We start from the raw sequence: 12,350 nt of genomic DNA on the forward strand, positions 1-12,350 counted from the left end.
CATCCTGTTTATTTTTGTATTTTGGTTGATTTGGAGGAAATTCAGCTAAACTCATACAAAAGTGGTGACAGGTTTGTAACAGTTGACCTTGCAATTTGAGATACTTAAAATGGGGTCCAGAAGCTTATTGTGTAAATATGGAATGACGGACACAGGAAAACTAATGGTGTCACGATGGGACACATAAAGGTTTTCATATGGGTTATGAGCATGAGGAGCAGAAACACCTCAGCCATGTTTGCCTGGTGTTCATCCATTTGAGTGCAGTGTGTTTGAACTCAGCCCATAGTGCAGGACTGCAGCCTTCCTCCGCATGGTTATATGCACAAAAGTGAGTTTTCTTTCCCTGCAGCCAGCATTTTGACAGCTGCTATAGTGGATCGTATGCATCTCATTTGAGTATGTGTTTTGAAATTAAAATTGAAGATTTGAATCAATCTGTTATGAACCCTCAATGTATCTTTAGGGTTTTCTGGAACAGTCTGAAAGCCACTGTTACCTAATGGAAGGCAGTGGCCTGGGCCATTGCCTTAAGTAAGCAAGCAGGGTGCTCTGGGTTGGGAATTGTGTTTGGAAAAGAACGCAGCTTCTGTCCGTGCTTTCACCCAGAAGTAGGCCGGGAGTAGGAGGAAAGCAGTGATCCTTGGTGGTTGAGCAGTCTAAGCGGCAGGAAAGGAACGTGGAAAGAAAATGTAAAAAAATGAGAACGTTCTAGCAGGTATAAGGAAATTTGGAGAGGGTTTGCAGGTGGTGGGATTTAGGATTGGACACAGAAGGATGGGGGCAGGACTGAGGTAGGGAGGGAAGCTACGAGATCGGCAGAGGTGGGGATTCAGATCTGTGGCCTGAGCCTACCAGTCAGAGCTGTGAGGGAAGGAAGAGGCTGGAAAGCCGGTGAAGGATCAGGGAACAGGCCCAGACAGAACTGACGGTTACTAAGGAAGGGAGCGATCATTACATCTTGGGTTTAGGAAATTGAATCCTGCCAACAGGTACCAAAACTAGTAAAAATTAGTCCTTACTCGCCCCAGGCAAGTAGTTTCTCCGTAGCCGGGTTGCCACTTAGGCCAGTGCTGTCCGTGGTAACAGCTTTTGTGTAGCGTAACGCTTGCTTCCATTTTTCTGAAAACCACTTCGTGAGGAGATCCAGCCCTGTTTGGCAGATGAGGAAGCTGAGGCGAGGAAGGCCTTGGGACACCAAATCTGCTCTCGGGCCCCCACGCTGCCCCGAGGCTCGTCAGGCCCGGAGCGCAAGGTCCCGAGACGCTGGAGGCGCCGCGCGAAGATTCTCCGGGTCCTGACTCCGCCCCGTCCCCCACAGCGCGGGAAGCCCCGCCCCCCGGGGCTCGACGAACCGCCCCTTCCGCGACGTCCAATGAGACTTAGCCCGGGGGGCGGGACAGGTCGCCGCTGAGGGCCAGTCTGATTGGTCAGGGCCAGGGGGCGGGGGCGAGCCGAGCGGCGGCACAGCTGTCTTCCCAGCCGGGGGAGAGCCGGAGCGGGAGGCGCGCACGAGGTCCTGCTGTGCGCGCGCTCGCCGTCCGCGAAGCCCGTCGGCCAGCTCCGCACTCGGGCCGTGGCGCCCGTCCCACCCCTACTCTCGCGTTGCCGCCCGGACCCGGACTCGGGAACCGGGCCTGGGCAGAGTGGGAGCCGCGGGACGAGCGCCTGAGGTGGGTGCGGAGCGGGAGGCGGGAAGGCCCAGGGGGAGCTCCCGGGTCCGCCCAGGGGACGGACGCCGCGTCGAGGTGGGAAGAGACCGTCCAGGTTGAGGAGCCCGGCTCCCGGCCTGCCTAGGTCTTGGGCGCTCGTGCCGCGTCCTAATACCCCTCCCAGTCCACCACCTTCCCTGTTAGGGACACCCGCCCCTCGAGCTGCCATGGCCTCCTCACCCCTCTTGCTTTTTGTCGTCTGTGCACCGGCCCTCTAGGCCCTGTGCTCTCATTTACTCTCCAGACCGACCCTCAGTCCACCTTACCTCCTCGGGACCCAGCACCAGATTAGATTTGTTTCTTCAGCCCCATCCATCCCTCTTTGTCGTCTGTACACCTGTCACCTCAACTCTGTTCATCACTCCACTGCCAAGATCTTTATCTAAACCCAGCCCAGGTCGTCATCCCCCCTCCACCCTTCCCCGGATTCCTCCCCCAGCCCTGATTATCCCTACAGCTGGGCAGGTTTCCCTGCTCAGCCCCAGCCCCAAGTCCTCCCCATCCAAACTCTTTTGTTGTCTCTGCAGCTGTCCGCTCAGCACTATTCATCTTTTCCCCCCAATTATGCCAAACCCCAGCCCAGACTCCTCTCTCCTGACCGGTGAGCCACCGCTTCCTCAGTTGTGTCCTGGCGGCCCTCAGGATCAGTGTCCAGCTCACTGCTTACTCAGCCTAGTCCTTTCCCTTCCTCTTTCAGCCCAGCCCCCATGCCTCCTACCCAGTGTACCCTCACCCTTTCCCAGATGACCCAATTTTCCCTTGTCTCTCCCACACACTGGCCGATTTCTCTGTCCTCATAGAGTCTCTTTTCCTTACTATGTTCCTCTCCTGTGCTTCCTGCCCTCAGCCGTCTGAACCCCCTCACTGTTTTCTCCCCCACAGGTGCCCTGGAGAAGCCATGGAGCTGAGCAGCAAGAAGAAGCTTCATGCCCTATCCCTGGCTGAGAAGATCCAGGTGCTGGAACTCCTGGATGAGTCCAAGATGTCCCAGTCGGAGGTGGCCCGGCGCTTCCAGGTCTCCCAGCCCCAGATCTCACGCATCTGCAAGAATAAAGAGAAGCTATTGGCAGATTGGTGCAGCGGCACAGCCAACAGGGAGCGCAAGCGCAAGCGGGAGTCCAAGTACAGCGGCATCGATGAGGCTTTGCTCTGCTGGTACCACATTGCCCGGGGCAAGGCCTGGGATGTGACAGGGCCCATGCTGCTCCACAAAGCCAAGGAGCTGGCAGACATCATGGGCCAGGATTTTGTACCCAGCATTGGCTGGCTGGTCCGCTGGAAACGCCGAAACAATGTGGGCTTTGGGGCCCGCCATGCACTCACACCTCCATTTCCCCCTGAGCCACCTCCTCCTAGCCTCACGTCCCAGACCCAGCTGCCTCTTTCCCTTAAAGACTTCTCCCCAGAGGATGTTTTTGGCTGTGCTGAAGTGCCCTTGCTGTATCGGGCAGTGCCTGGCAGAGTGGGTACAGGTGATCAAGTGCAGGTGCTGCTGTGTGCCAACAGCAGGGGCACAGAGAAACGGCGGGTGCTGGTCAGTGGGCCCCAGGCTGCACCAAAGTGCTTCTTTGGGGTCAGCAGTGAGGCCCTGCCTGCCTCCTACCACCCTGACCTGGGCATCCCCTGGTCAGAGTGGTTGGCACAGTTTGACCGGGACATGGGGAGGCAGGGCCGACAGGTTGCTTTGCTGCTGGCTGCCCAAGTGGTGGAGAAGTTGGCAGGCCTGTCTGGACTCTGCCATGTGAGGCTCCTGCCTCTTTCTGCCACTAGCACCACACCTTCCCTACCTAGCTCTGTGATCTGGGCCTTTAAGGCCCATTACCGGCACCGTCTGTTGGGCAAGCTAGCAGCTGTCCAGAGCAAGAGGGCTGGCATGTCGCTGGCTGAGGCTGGAGCAGGCATCACAGTGCTGGACACTCTGCACATGGCCGCTGTGGCCTGGGCCAAGGTGCCTCCCCAGTTCATTGTAAGCAGCTTCATTCAGGAAGGGCTGGCTCCCTGCAAAATGCCCCTGTCCCTGGACAAAGCCTCTGAGATGCTGCCAGTCCCCTGTGGGCTGAGCCTCGAGGAGTTTTCCCGATTTGTGGACCTGGAAGGTGAGGAGCTCATTTCTGGAGTGTGCAAAGAGGAGATGGGTACTGAAGACGAGGAAGGAGCTGGTGAGGACGGCGTTGAGCCCCTGCCCACCAAATCTGATGCTCTCCGGGCCCTGGGCACACTGAGGAGGTGGTTTGAGTGCAATGGCACCTCCCCTGAGCTATTTGAAAAATTTTATGCCTGTGAGGAGGAAGTTGAGCGACTCTGCTGCCTGTGAAGGGCCCCTGTGAAGGGCCCCTGCCACTCTCCAGAGCCCCTTCCTCTCCTGTTTCCCATGGAAACGCCATCTCACAGAAGGCAGATTGGAGGCTGGTCTCTTTCCTGTGGAAATGGAGCTTTTGTGAAAGGTATAGAAGGAAGACAAATTGGGAGACCAAGTCTAAGCTCTGAATAAGTTATCCAAGCCGAGAGAAGAGGGACCCACAGGGGCCGTTAGGGGAGTGAAGATCGGGGAGGTGGTCTCTGAGCCTCTAGGGAGGCTGGGACTTGGGAAGGTAGAATTTGGGGTTTACAGACAGGCTGATGCCTTGAACTCTGTGACGAAAACCGTTCTGCTTCTGAAAATAAAGTTTATAAAGAAAAGAGGCCAGGGTGTAATTTTCAGGGGAGATGGGTAGAAACTTTCAACTCAGATTTTTTTTAACCCTTACCTGAGGATATGTTTATTGATTTTAGAGAGAGAGGAAGGGAGAGAGAGAGAAACATTGAGGTGAGAGAGGAACATTGATCGGTTGCCTTCCATACACCCCCTGATGGGGGATCAAACCCCAAACCTTTGGTGTAAGGGATGGCACTCCAAGCAACTGAGCAACCTGGCTAGGGCTCTACTCAGATTTTCAACTTGATTGCGGAGGGATGCCACCACGCAGCTGCCTGGAGCTGTCTGTGGATGACCACAGGGATCCCCTTCCAGAATTCCAGCAGGAAGAACCTCTGGGTATGGGGACTCCTCATCAGCTACCAGACAGATCCCCAGTATTGCCCCTTCTGTTGCTCTGCTAACTTTGCTGATTGTGGGAGGGGAGGTGATGGCAGGAAGGAGGGAGGCAGGCCAGAGATTTCCTAGAGAAACAGAAAGGAGCCAGAACTTTGAATAGTTGTTGGCTCTTTTTTTTCTGTCATTCATTTGATCATTTCACATCTCTTCAGCAAGGCCTGTGTGACCAGGTTGCAAAGATGATGTCCCTGCTGGGCAGTACCTTGCAGACAATGACAGTGGAGTGTGATTATGTGCAAAGTGCTGTGGCCCTGTAGAGCCTGGGAGACTCCTGGAGGAGGTGAGTGTTGAGTTGCAGCTTGAAGGAGAGACAGGAATGGGAAGGATATTCTAGGCCAAGGGGCAGCTGGTGCGGAGTCAGGCGTTCCCCCCAGAGCCACAAGGAGGCCTGGGAGCAGGCACTGTTAGCCCACCAAGCTTGGTGGTGGGGCACCCAAAGGGCTTCAGTCAGAGAAGGGCAGGTCATTTTGGGGGTTTTAGAAAACTGAGGCATGGAGGGTGGGTCAGAGATGTGAGATCTAGAGGCAGAAAGACTAGTCCAGAGATGGCGAAGGCGGAGCCAGGCTGTGGGAGTGGGATGGAGAGAGGAGGGTTTTACCTGGGAAGGATGTGGGCTTTGCACACAGGCAGACTCTGTCTGGTGAGAAGTCCGGCTCCAGGCCAAAATCCCACGTGTTCAGGCTGACCACAGGCAGTCACAAGCCAGTGTGTGCAGTTCTGTGGGGGGCATTGCAGTCAGGACTCAGGCCACCCAGGGCAGCCTGCTTATACTATACCTGCATTCATAGCCCAGGTGCCTCCTTACAGGGGCTGCGGCCCAAGTACTTCCCAGGGGCCTCTGCTGAGACACTTTCTCCACTTCTTCCACCTTAACGCAATCTTTCATTCCTAGCCCTTCTCTCTCTCTCTTCCCCTGTCCACAGCCCATACAGAGGCAGGAACCTTTTATTCAGGGGGCTCCTGACAGTGAGACAAAACTGCCCCTCCCCTGGCGCTGTTCCACTGGGGAATGGAGCACTGGGGAGGTGGTGACTCCTTCTGCCTCCTACTTGCACTGTCGCAGGAAGTGGATTGAGGCTGAGTGATACTTCCAGGGTGACTTGTCTTAATTGGCCACCTCACTGGCAGCTGGATAATGACTGCTCACTTTTAAACAGTTCTGCTGGCCTTCCTTTTCTAGCCGAAGATCTCAAATCATTGAGCCCTTCCTCACAGATTCTATTTTTCCTACCTTGTTTTTATTTAAATTGTCCTTTTTCTGAAATCATCCAAGTTCTGACATATCTTTCTAAATGTTGAAACCAAAATTATACAATCTCTAAAGGCCCAACCAAACCAACAGAGGGCACAGATTAGCTCTCTGTTCTCAGTGTCGTATTCTTGTTAGTGCAGGACCATGTAACAGCGTTTTATTGCTGACTTCTCCCCAGAAGAAGCCGCAGGTAAGCTCTCCCTTTCTTGAGTTGTTATTACATATCACACTTTGCCTGTCTGTAGGTAACTTTGGTGGCTCATTCAAGCAGTGTTTACTGAGTGCCTTGCTGTGGGACAGGCCCTGTTCCAGGACCCTAAGCTAGTGTTGAACAAGACAGAGAGGACCCCTTACTTTCTGGCGGAGGGAGATAAAGATGCAGGTACACAGGTGAGGGCAGTCATTTTAGAGAGTGATGAGGGTCAGGTGAGAATGAAACAGTGATGCCACAGAGTGACTGTGAGAGGGGAGTCAGGGAAATGACGTCAGGGCCAAGTGGTGAAAGATAAAAAGGAAACACTCATTTTCCTGAAGAAAGAGTCCTCTGGAAAGGGAACGGTAGGTAGAAATATCTAAGGTCAGAAACAGAGGAACAGGTTTAAGAAACAGAAAGACGGCCCTGTGGCTGCAAGTGAGAGAGGGCCAAGCGGAGGAGGGGGTGGAGAGGGGGGCGGGGAGGCGCACAGGGGCAACTGACAGCGTTTATATCTCATTCTCAATGAGACAGGAAGTGTTATTTTGGGGTAAAGGGAGGTTTAGACAAAGGAGGAACATGATATGTTTTATGTTTTTAAAAATCTAGTTCTAGTTGCTGTGTGAAAAACACAGGGAGGTAGCGAGCAAAAGTGGAAACCAGAAAACCAAGTTAGGAAGCTGCCGAGTTGGTGGAGCTTCTTCTGGATAGGGCATAAGGCCTGCAGGGCCGAGAGGGGTCGAAGAGGACGGTTCCCAGCAGAGTTCTTTTTAATCAGGTTCAGGCAGGCCCATGCAATTTTGCAGGTACTGCCACATGCAAAGTAAGGGGCAGCAAAAAAATTATGAACATTATTTCAGTTTCTTCACAAGCCTGTAACAAACACTCTCTGTGTTCAAGGCATACAAGGCTCCAGGGCAGCAAAGGTGAGTAAGACACAGTCCCTGTTCCTAGGTGCTCACAAACCAGGAGATAGAGTGAGGGACCGACAATACGAGCCAGTCCTGAGGATTAAACAAATTGATAGTTATCAAGTGTTTTCTACTTGCCAGGCACTGTTTTAAACACTATGCATATGTTAGACAGCATTGTCACCATCAGTCTTGAGAAGATGACTGACTGGATGCAGAGCCCAAAGGTCCCCTGCCCTGTTATATCTCTGTAGTGCACTCAAATTTCTTCCCAGCTACCTTCCAGTTGTCTTCAGCTGTGACAGTTCTTTGGGTTACCCCCCACCCCAAATATACATTATGCTTTTATACTGTCTCTTTTAATTCTTTTTATGTATGTAAAGATTTTATGCATGGTTATTTTACATTCTGTATCTGATAAACCTAACATCTGAAATGCTTGGGGGGCAAAATCTGTTGTGTGCTTTTCCTACTGATGCTTTAATTCGTGGTGGCCTTTTCCCCTGTGGGTGTGGTGATTTTTGTTGTGGGAATTTTTTTATTGGTTGCACCTAATCTCCGGGAAACGGAAGATCCTAACTTAGGGTGCTCTCCTTTAGAAAAACTGTAGTTACTTCTACCAGGCACGAGGGGGCGCTGGCACCATGTAAGTTAATTTTTGGGAGGCAGGTGTCCCAAACCTAAAGTACCATTAAGGTAAACAGGCATATGGTTGGTTCCTGGTTCACAAGGGAGCCGATCTTATTAACATTTTTTCACCACAGGGAGAGGGGCATATTTCTTTGTAGGTTCCCTTTACTGGTGGGTGGAGGTTTTCTGGTCTACGCTTTCGCTAAAAGTGTAGCCCCCTTCCGGGAACTTGACTTAATTTATGAGACTTGGGTTCAGCTGGGACTCAAGGTCTATGTAGTCCGTTCTGTGTGGTTCTTAAATCTTCAAGGTCATGGTGTTAGCGTTTGCCCCAAGGGCAGCTTTGGAGACAACCTGGTTTACACTCAGTCACTGTTGTGAAGGGGTTTAGGGGAAGTTCCCTCACTGTTTGCAAAGTTAGTAATGGTTCTTAAATTATGTTTGTTGTATTGGATCTGGAGTCTAGTTGCCTGATGATAGAAGGGCTCTACATAAAATCTAGAGCACAGACCTGACAGTCGAGAAAACCAGTTTTCTTTCATTCATTCATTCATTCACTCGTTCAAAACCGTTTATTGAGCAGCTCTGTATGCCAACTAGAGTTTTGATGATAAGCAAAAAGAGTCAAGGTCTCTGCTTCATGGAGCTCACAGTTTAGAGGAGGGACAATTATAATCAAAAAGTCACACAAATAAAGTATATAATTATAGAATGGAAGCGGGGGGGACATGAAAGCACAAGCCCATGGTTCTCAAATTGTGGCCCGCAGCATCTGGGAACTTAGTGAAACTGAAGTTCTCAGACCCTCCCCAAACCTCTTGAGTCAGAAACTCAGGTGGGACTTAGAAATCTGTATTTTGACAAGCCTTCCAGGTGAATCATAAGCCAAAGGAATCTGAGCTAAAGAGAGGAGCTGAGGAAAGTTTTTCTAAGGAAGTGATACTGAACTGAGAGCTGAAGGATGAGTGGGAGGCACACAGGCAGCGAGAACAGCATGTGCAAAGGTCCTGTGGTGGGAGGGAACCTTGTATGCTTAAGGAACCAAGAGAAGGTGAATGCCCAGGACTTTGGAGGCTGTGGAAGGAGCTTGCCCTGATTCTTCAGAGTAATGGAAAGCCATCAAGGGGGGCAAGAGGAGTAGGGTAACTTGATCAGAATTGCATTTTAAAAAGTCAAGTTATTTGTCCAGATTCGGGACAGAACCAGGGCTGTAGTGCAGGCACACCTCACTTTATTGCCCTTCACAGGTGTTGCGCTTTTTACAAATTGAAGGTACAACCCTCCACCAGCAAAGATTATGAACTGCTGAAGGCTTAGATGATGGTTAGCATTTTTTAGCAATAAGGCATTTTTAAATTAAGGTATGTGCATTGGTTTTTTTAGACACAATGCTATTGCACACGATAGACTACAGTTATGCAAACATAACTTTAATATGCACTGGGAAACCCAAACCTCATGTGACTCGCTTTATTGTGATATTCACTGTAGTGCAGTGGTCTGGAACCAAGCCCACAGCATCCCTGAGATATGCCTGGGTTAGGATTGGAAAGGAGGGAGTGAGTCCTAGGAAGCTTCAGGGGCAGGTTAACAGGAATTGGAGACACCTTTAAAGTGGGAGGAGAAGACAGCGAGAGCTTCTTTGAGATGTCTGGCCCAAGGGATTACCTGTGCCATAGAGCCTGGCAGCAGGAGCAGGTGACTTTGGGATGCTCAAGGATCTGTGACCAGAGTTGGCAGCGTGGGCCTGGAGCTCAGGACGGTGGTCAGGCTCGAGACGCCAATTAAGAGTGACTCCTCTTCATGAAACAAAACTAAAACTAAACTCAGCTGTTTAGTGAGTCCAGCAATAGTGATTTACGCCGGAATCATCCCCAGACTATCATTTCCCCCTTTACCTGCACATGTAGCCTTGGTGTCACTATACACGTATTAGTCTCCTGTAATTTCTCCTACTGTGACCACTGCTATAAAAATAAATAGATATGTTTGACAGCATGAGTTCAATGAGACACAATGTAACATGTTTGCCCAAGTTACAAGCCCTTCACATGCAACCCTCAGACTCCACCCCCGTTTTCAACCTCAAAGCAGTTCATTGACTATGTCCTAGTTCCTAGGGACCCCATCTAAATCAGTCTCAAGTATAATGAGGACCTCTAATGATATCTACTGTTCCCAAAGGAATTTATCATGCATATTATGAGATCCTGCTGACGTCAAAACGTCTAGCTTTTAAAAATATCTTCAGCCATTTCCTGCCTGACTGAGTCTGTCTTCCCACCCTCCTTTCCAACACTGTTGTGTCCCCTCCCGGGGCCTCGGAAAGAGTGAGTTGTTTTCTCACTGCTCATGCTTAACCTGCCCCCGCTGCAGCCCCGTTCTGCAGACGGCTCGCAGCTCCTGCCAGGCCAGCGGAAGGGACTGCATGGCGTGCGAGGCCTGCCACCGTCTCTGGTCCTAATGAGCTCAGCGCAGGGAGCCAGCCCCCTCCCGAGATGCCTGTGGAGAGAACCAGAGAGGGAAAACAGAAGAGCGTGCCCAGACAGTGCAAAGGCAGGCCACAAAGGCAGCTTGTGGGTGAAATTAATACCCAAAAGGATTTAATTTTAACAAAACCCAAACAGGATTTTCATATTTTTTCTTTTGCTAACTGGTGGTGTGGTGAGAGATGGCAAACTTCAGAGGACCACTCTGATCTGTCTCTTCTTTTTTTTAAAAAAAATTTTTAATATATTGATCAGTTTTTTAGAGAGAGAGGAAGGAGAGAGAGGGAAACATAGATTTGTTGTTCCACTTATTTATACATTCATTAGTTGACTCTTGTATGTGTCCTGATCAGGTATCGAACCCATGACCTTGGTGCATCAGGAGGATGCTCTAACCTACGGAGCCAGCGGGCCAGGGCCTCCTCTCCCTTCTTGTCTGGGTTATAAGAGCCACTTCCTCTTTCATGTGCACACTCTTGGCTCCCTTCGGGCCACTCACTGCCCTGAGGTGTTCCAATGACTGTCACATCCGGCCCCAAATCTCTGGGACTGTGCCCGTGCTGGACGGCCATTGGGGTGCACAAGCTGACCAGTCGGAAGGGATCTTGGAGGAAACTGAGGCACAGAAAGGACAGTGACTGGCTCAGGCAGACCCTGTTTTCCCATCTCAGGACCAGGCTTCCTGAGTCTGCAGAGTGGAGGCTGCAGCACTAAGAGTTAAGTCACTTAACTCCCAACTTTCTCACTTGAAAAGACAGCACCTTTCTGCTGTTAGGAGCAGCCAGAGCTCCGTTACGTGTGTAAAAGTCACGGGAGAGCGTCGAACAGCACAGACTTCTGGGCTCCAGCCTCAGAGATTCTGATTCAGTCAGGCCCGGGTGGGCCTGGGATTCATTTCTAACAAGCTCCAGAAGATCCCGTGCGTTGCTCCACGGACCACACTGGGACCACCCGACGACCACAGAACTCACAGGCACTTTCCTAAGTGTGAGTTAGCGTGAAGGCTGAACAGCTGCAGCAGAGAGACTCAGGATGCAGCCGTGCCCCTGGTTCCAGGCCAGTGGGGTGCCTCCTGCACCCTCAGCAGTCCTCCAGGGTCACTGGTTCAGCCAACGGTGAGGAACTGCCTTGTAAGCAAGTGATGGGCAATGTGCACGCACCACACGTTTCTCTAGCAAGATCCAGGCCCAGGCGCCATGGAGCTGCAAGGGAAGTTGGGACACAGCCTGGCACAGCGGCCACGTGCCCTGCAAGCACAATATGACGATGAAAGAAGGGAGAGCAACTTGGGGTGCCACCTGCAGTCCGTGGCCCACAATCTAGTGAGGGACAGCTCCGATAAGCATGTCAGGGCTGAGGCTGGCAGGTCTCCCTGGCTGAATTTGAACTGAGCTCTGGAGCTGGGGGCTTAGAGGCTTCCAGGTAAGCTGTGTAGCCTGGGATGAGTTACCTACTGACTGAGCCCAGGTCCCTCTGTCAACAGTGATTAGAAGCTGTGATGGTTTTTCTAGGGAGCACACAGGAAACAGCAGGGATCTAGGCCTTCAGGTCACCAGGAGGTGGGCCCAGGTTGATCTCAAACCAGATCAGGACATCAGTGGGTACAAACTATGCTAGGCTTTTTATTGCCAATCAAGTGAACCCTCAGCCAGTTTTGAATGCCCACTTTGAGATAAGTAAAGAAAACTTGTGCCATGAGTGGAGCAGGCCAGAAAGACACCCCCAACTGCTGGCACCACTCCCCTGGGGCTGAGCCCGGGGTAGGCAAACCTCTGGGGGGGGGGGGGGACAGGGAAGCCAGTGGGTGGTTGGAGTCAGGGGAGAGACCGGAAGTGCAATGCCACTTTATTCAACAGGCACTGACCGGGAAACGATCAGATGTGTGACCACTGACCTCGAGCAGCTGCCAGCTTAATGGAGAAGCTGAGAAATCAACCAACCACCATGACAAAGGTGAGGGCTGTGATTAAGGTGAGCTGGGGATCTGCAGACCCAGAGTCAGTCCGGGGCAGTGGGGAGGGGGCCAAGGAAGGCCCCCGGAGCCAGTGCTCAGCCTGGGTCTGAGAGTG

General features: G+C 51.8%; 1 protein-coding gene across 1 annotated transcript; it reads left to right on the plus strand.

The window, feature by feature from the left end:
• The first annotated feature begins 1,592 nt into the window (after positions 1 to 1,592).
• Positions 1,593 to 4,635, plus strand: TIGD3 (tigger transposable element derived 3). The gene is made up of 2 exons (XM_016208412.2): positions 1,593 to 1,673; positions 2,595 to 4,635. The coding sequence occupies exon 2, from the start codon at positions 2,611 to 2,613 to the stop codon at positions 4,024 to 4,026; it is 1,416 nt and encodes a 471-aa protein (XP_016063898.2). The 5' UTR covers positions 1,593 to 1,673; positions 2,595 to 2,610; the 3' UTR covers positions 4,027 to 4,635.
• The last annotated feature ends 7,715 nt before the right edge of the window (positions 4,636 to 12,350 follow it).

This window comes from Miniopterus natalensis, chromosome 11 (genome assembly GCF_054644295.1).
Source record: "Miniopterus natalensis isolate mMinNat1 chromosome 11, mMinNat1.hap1, whole genome shotgun sequence".
NCBI classification, from domain to species: Eukaryota; Metazoa; Chordata; class Mammalia; order Chiroptera; family Miniopteridae; genus Miniopterus; species Miniopterus natalensis.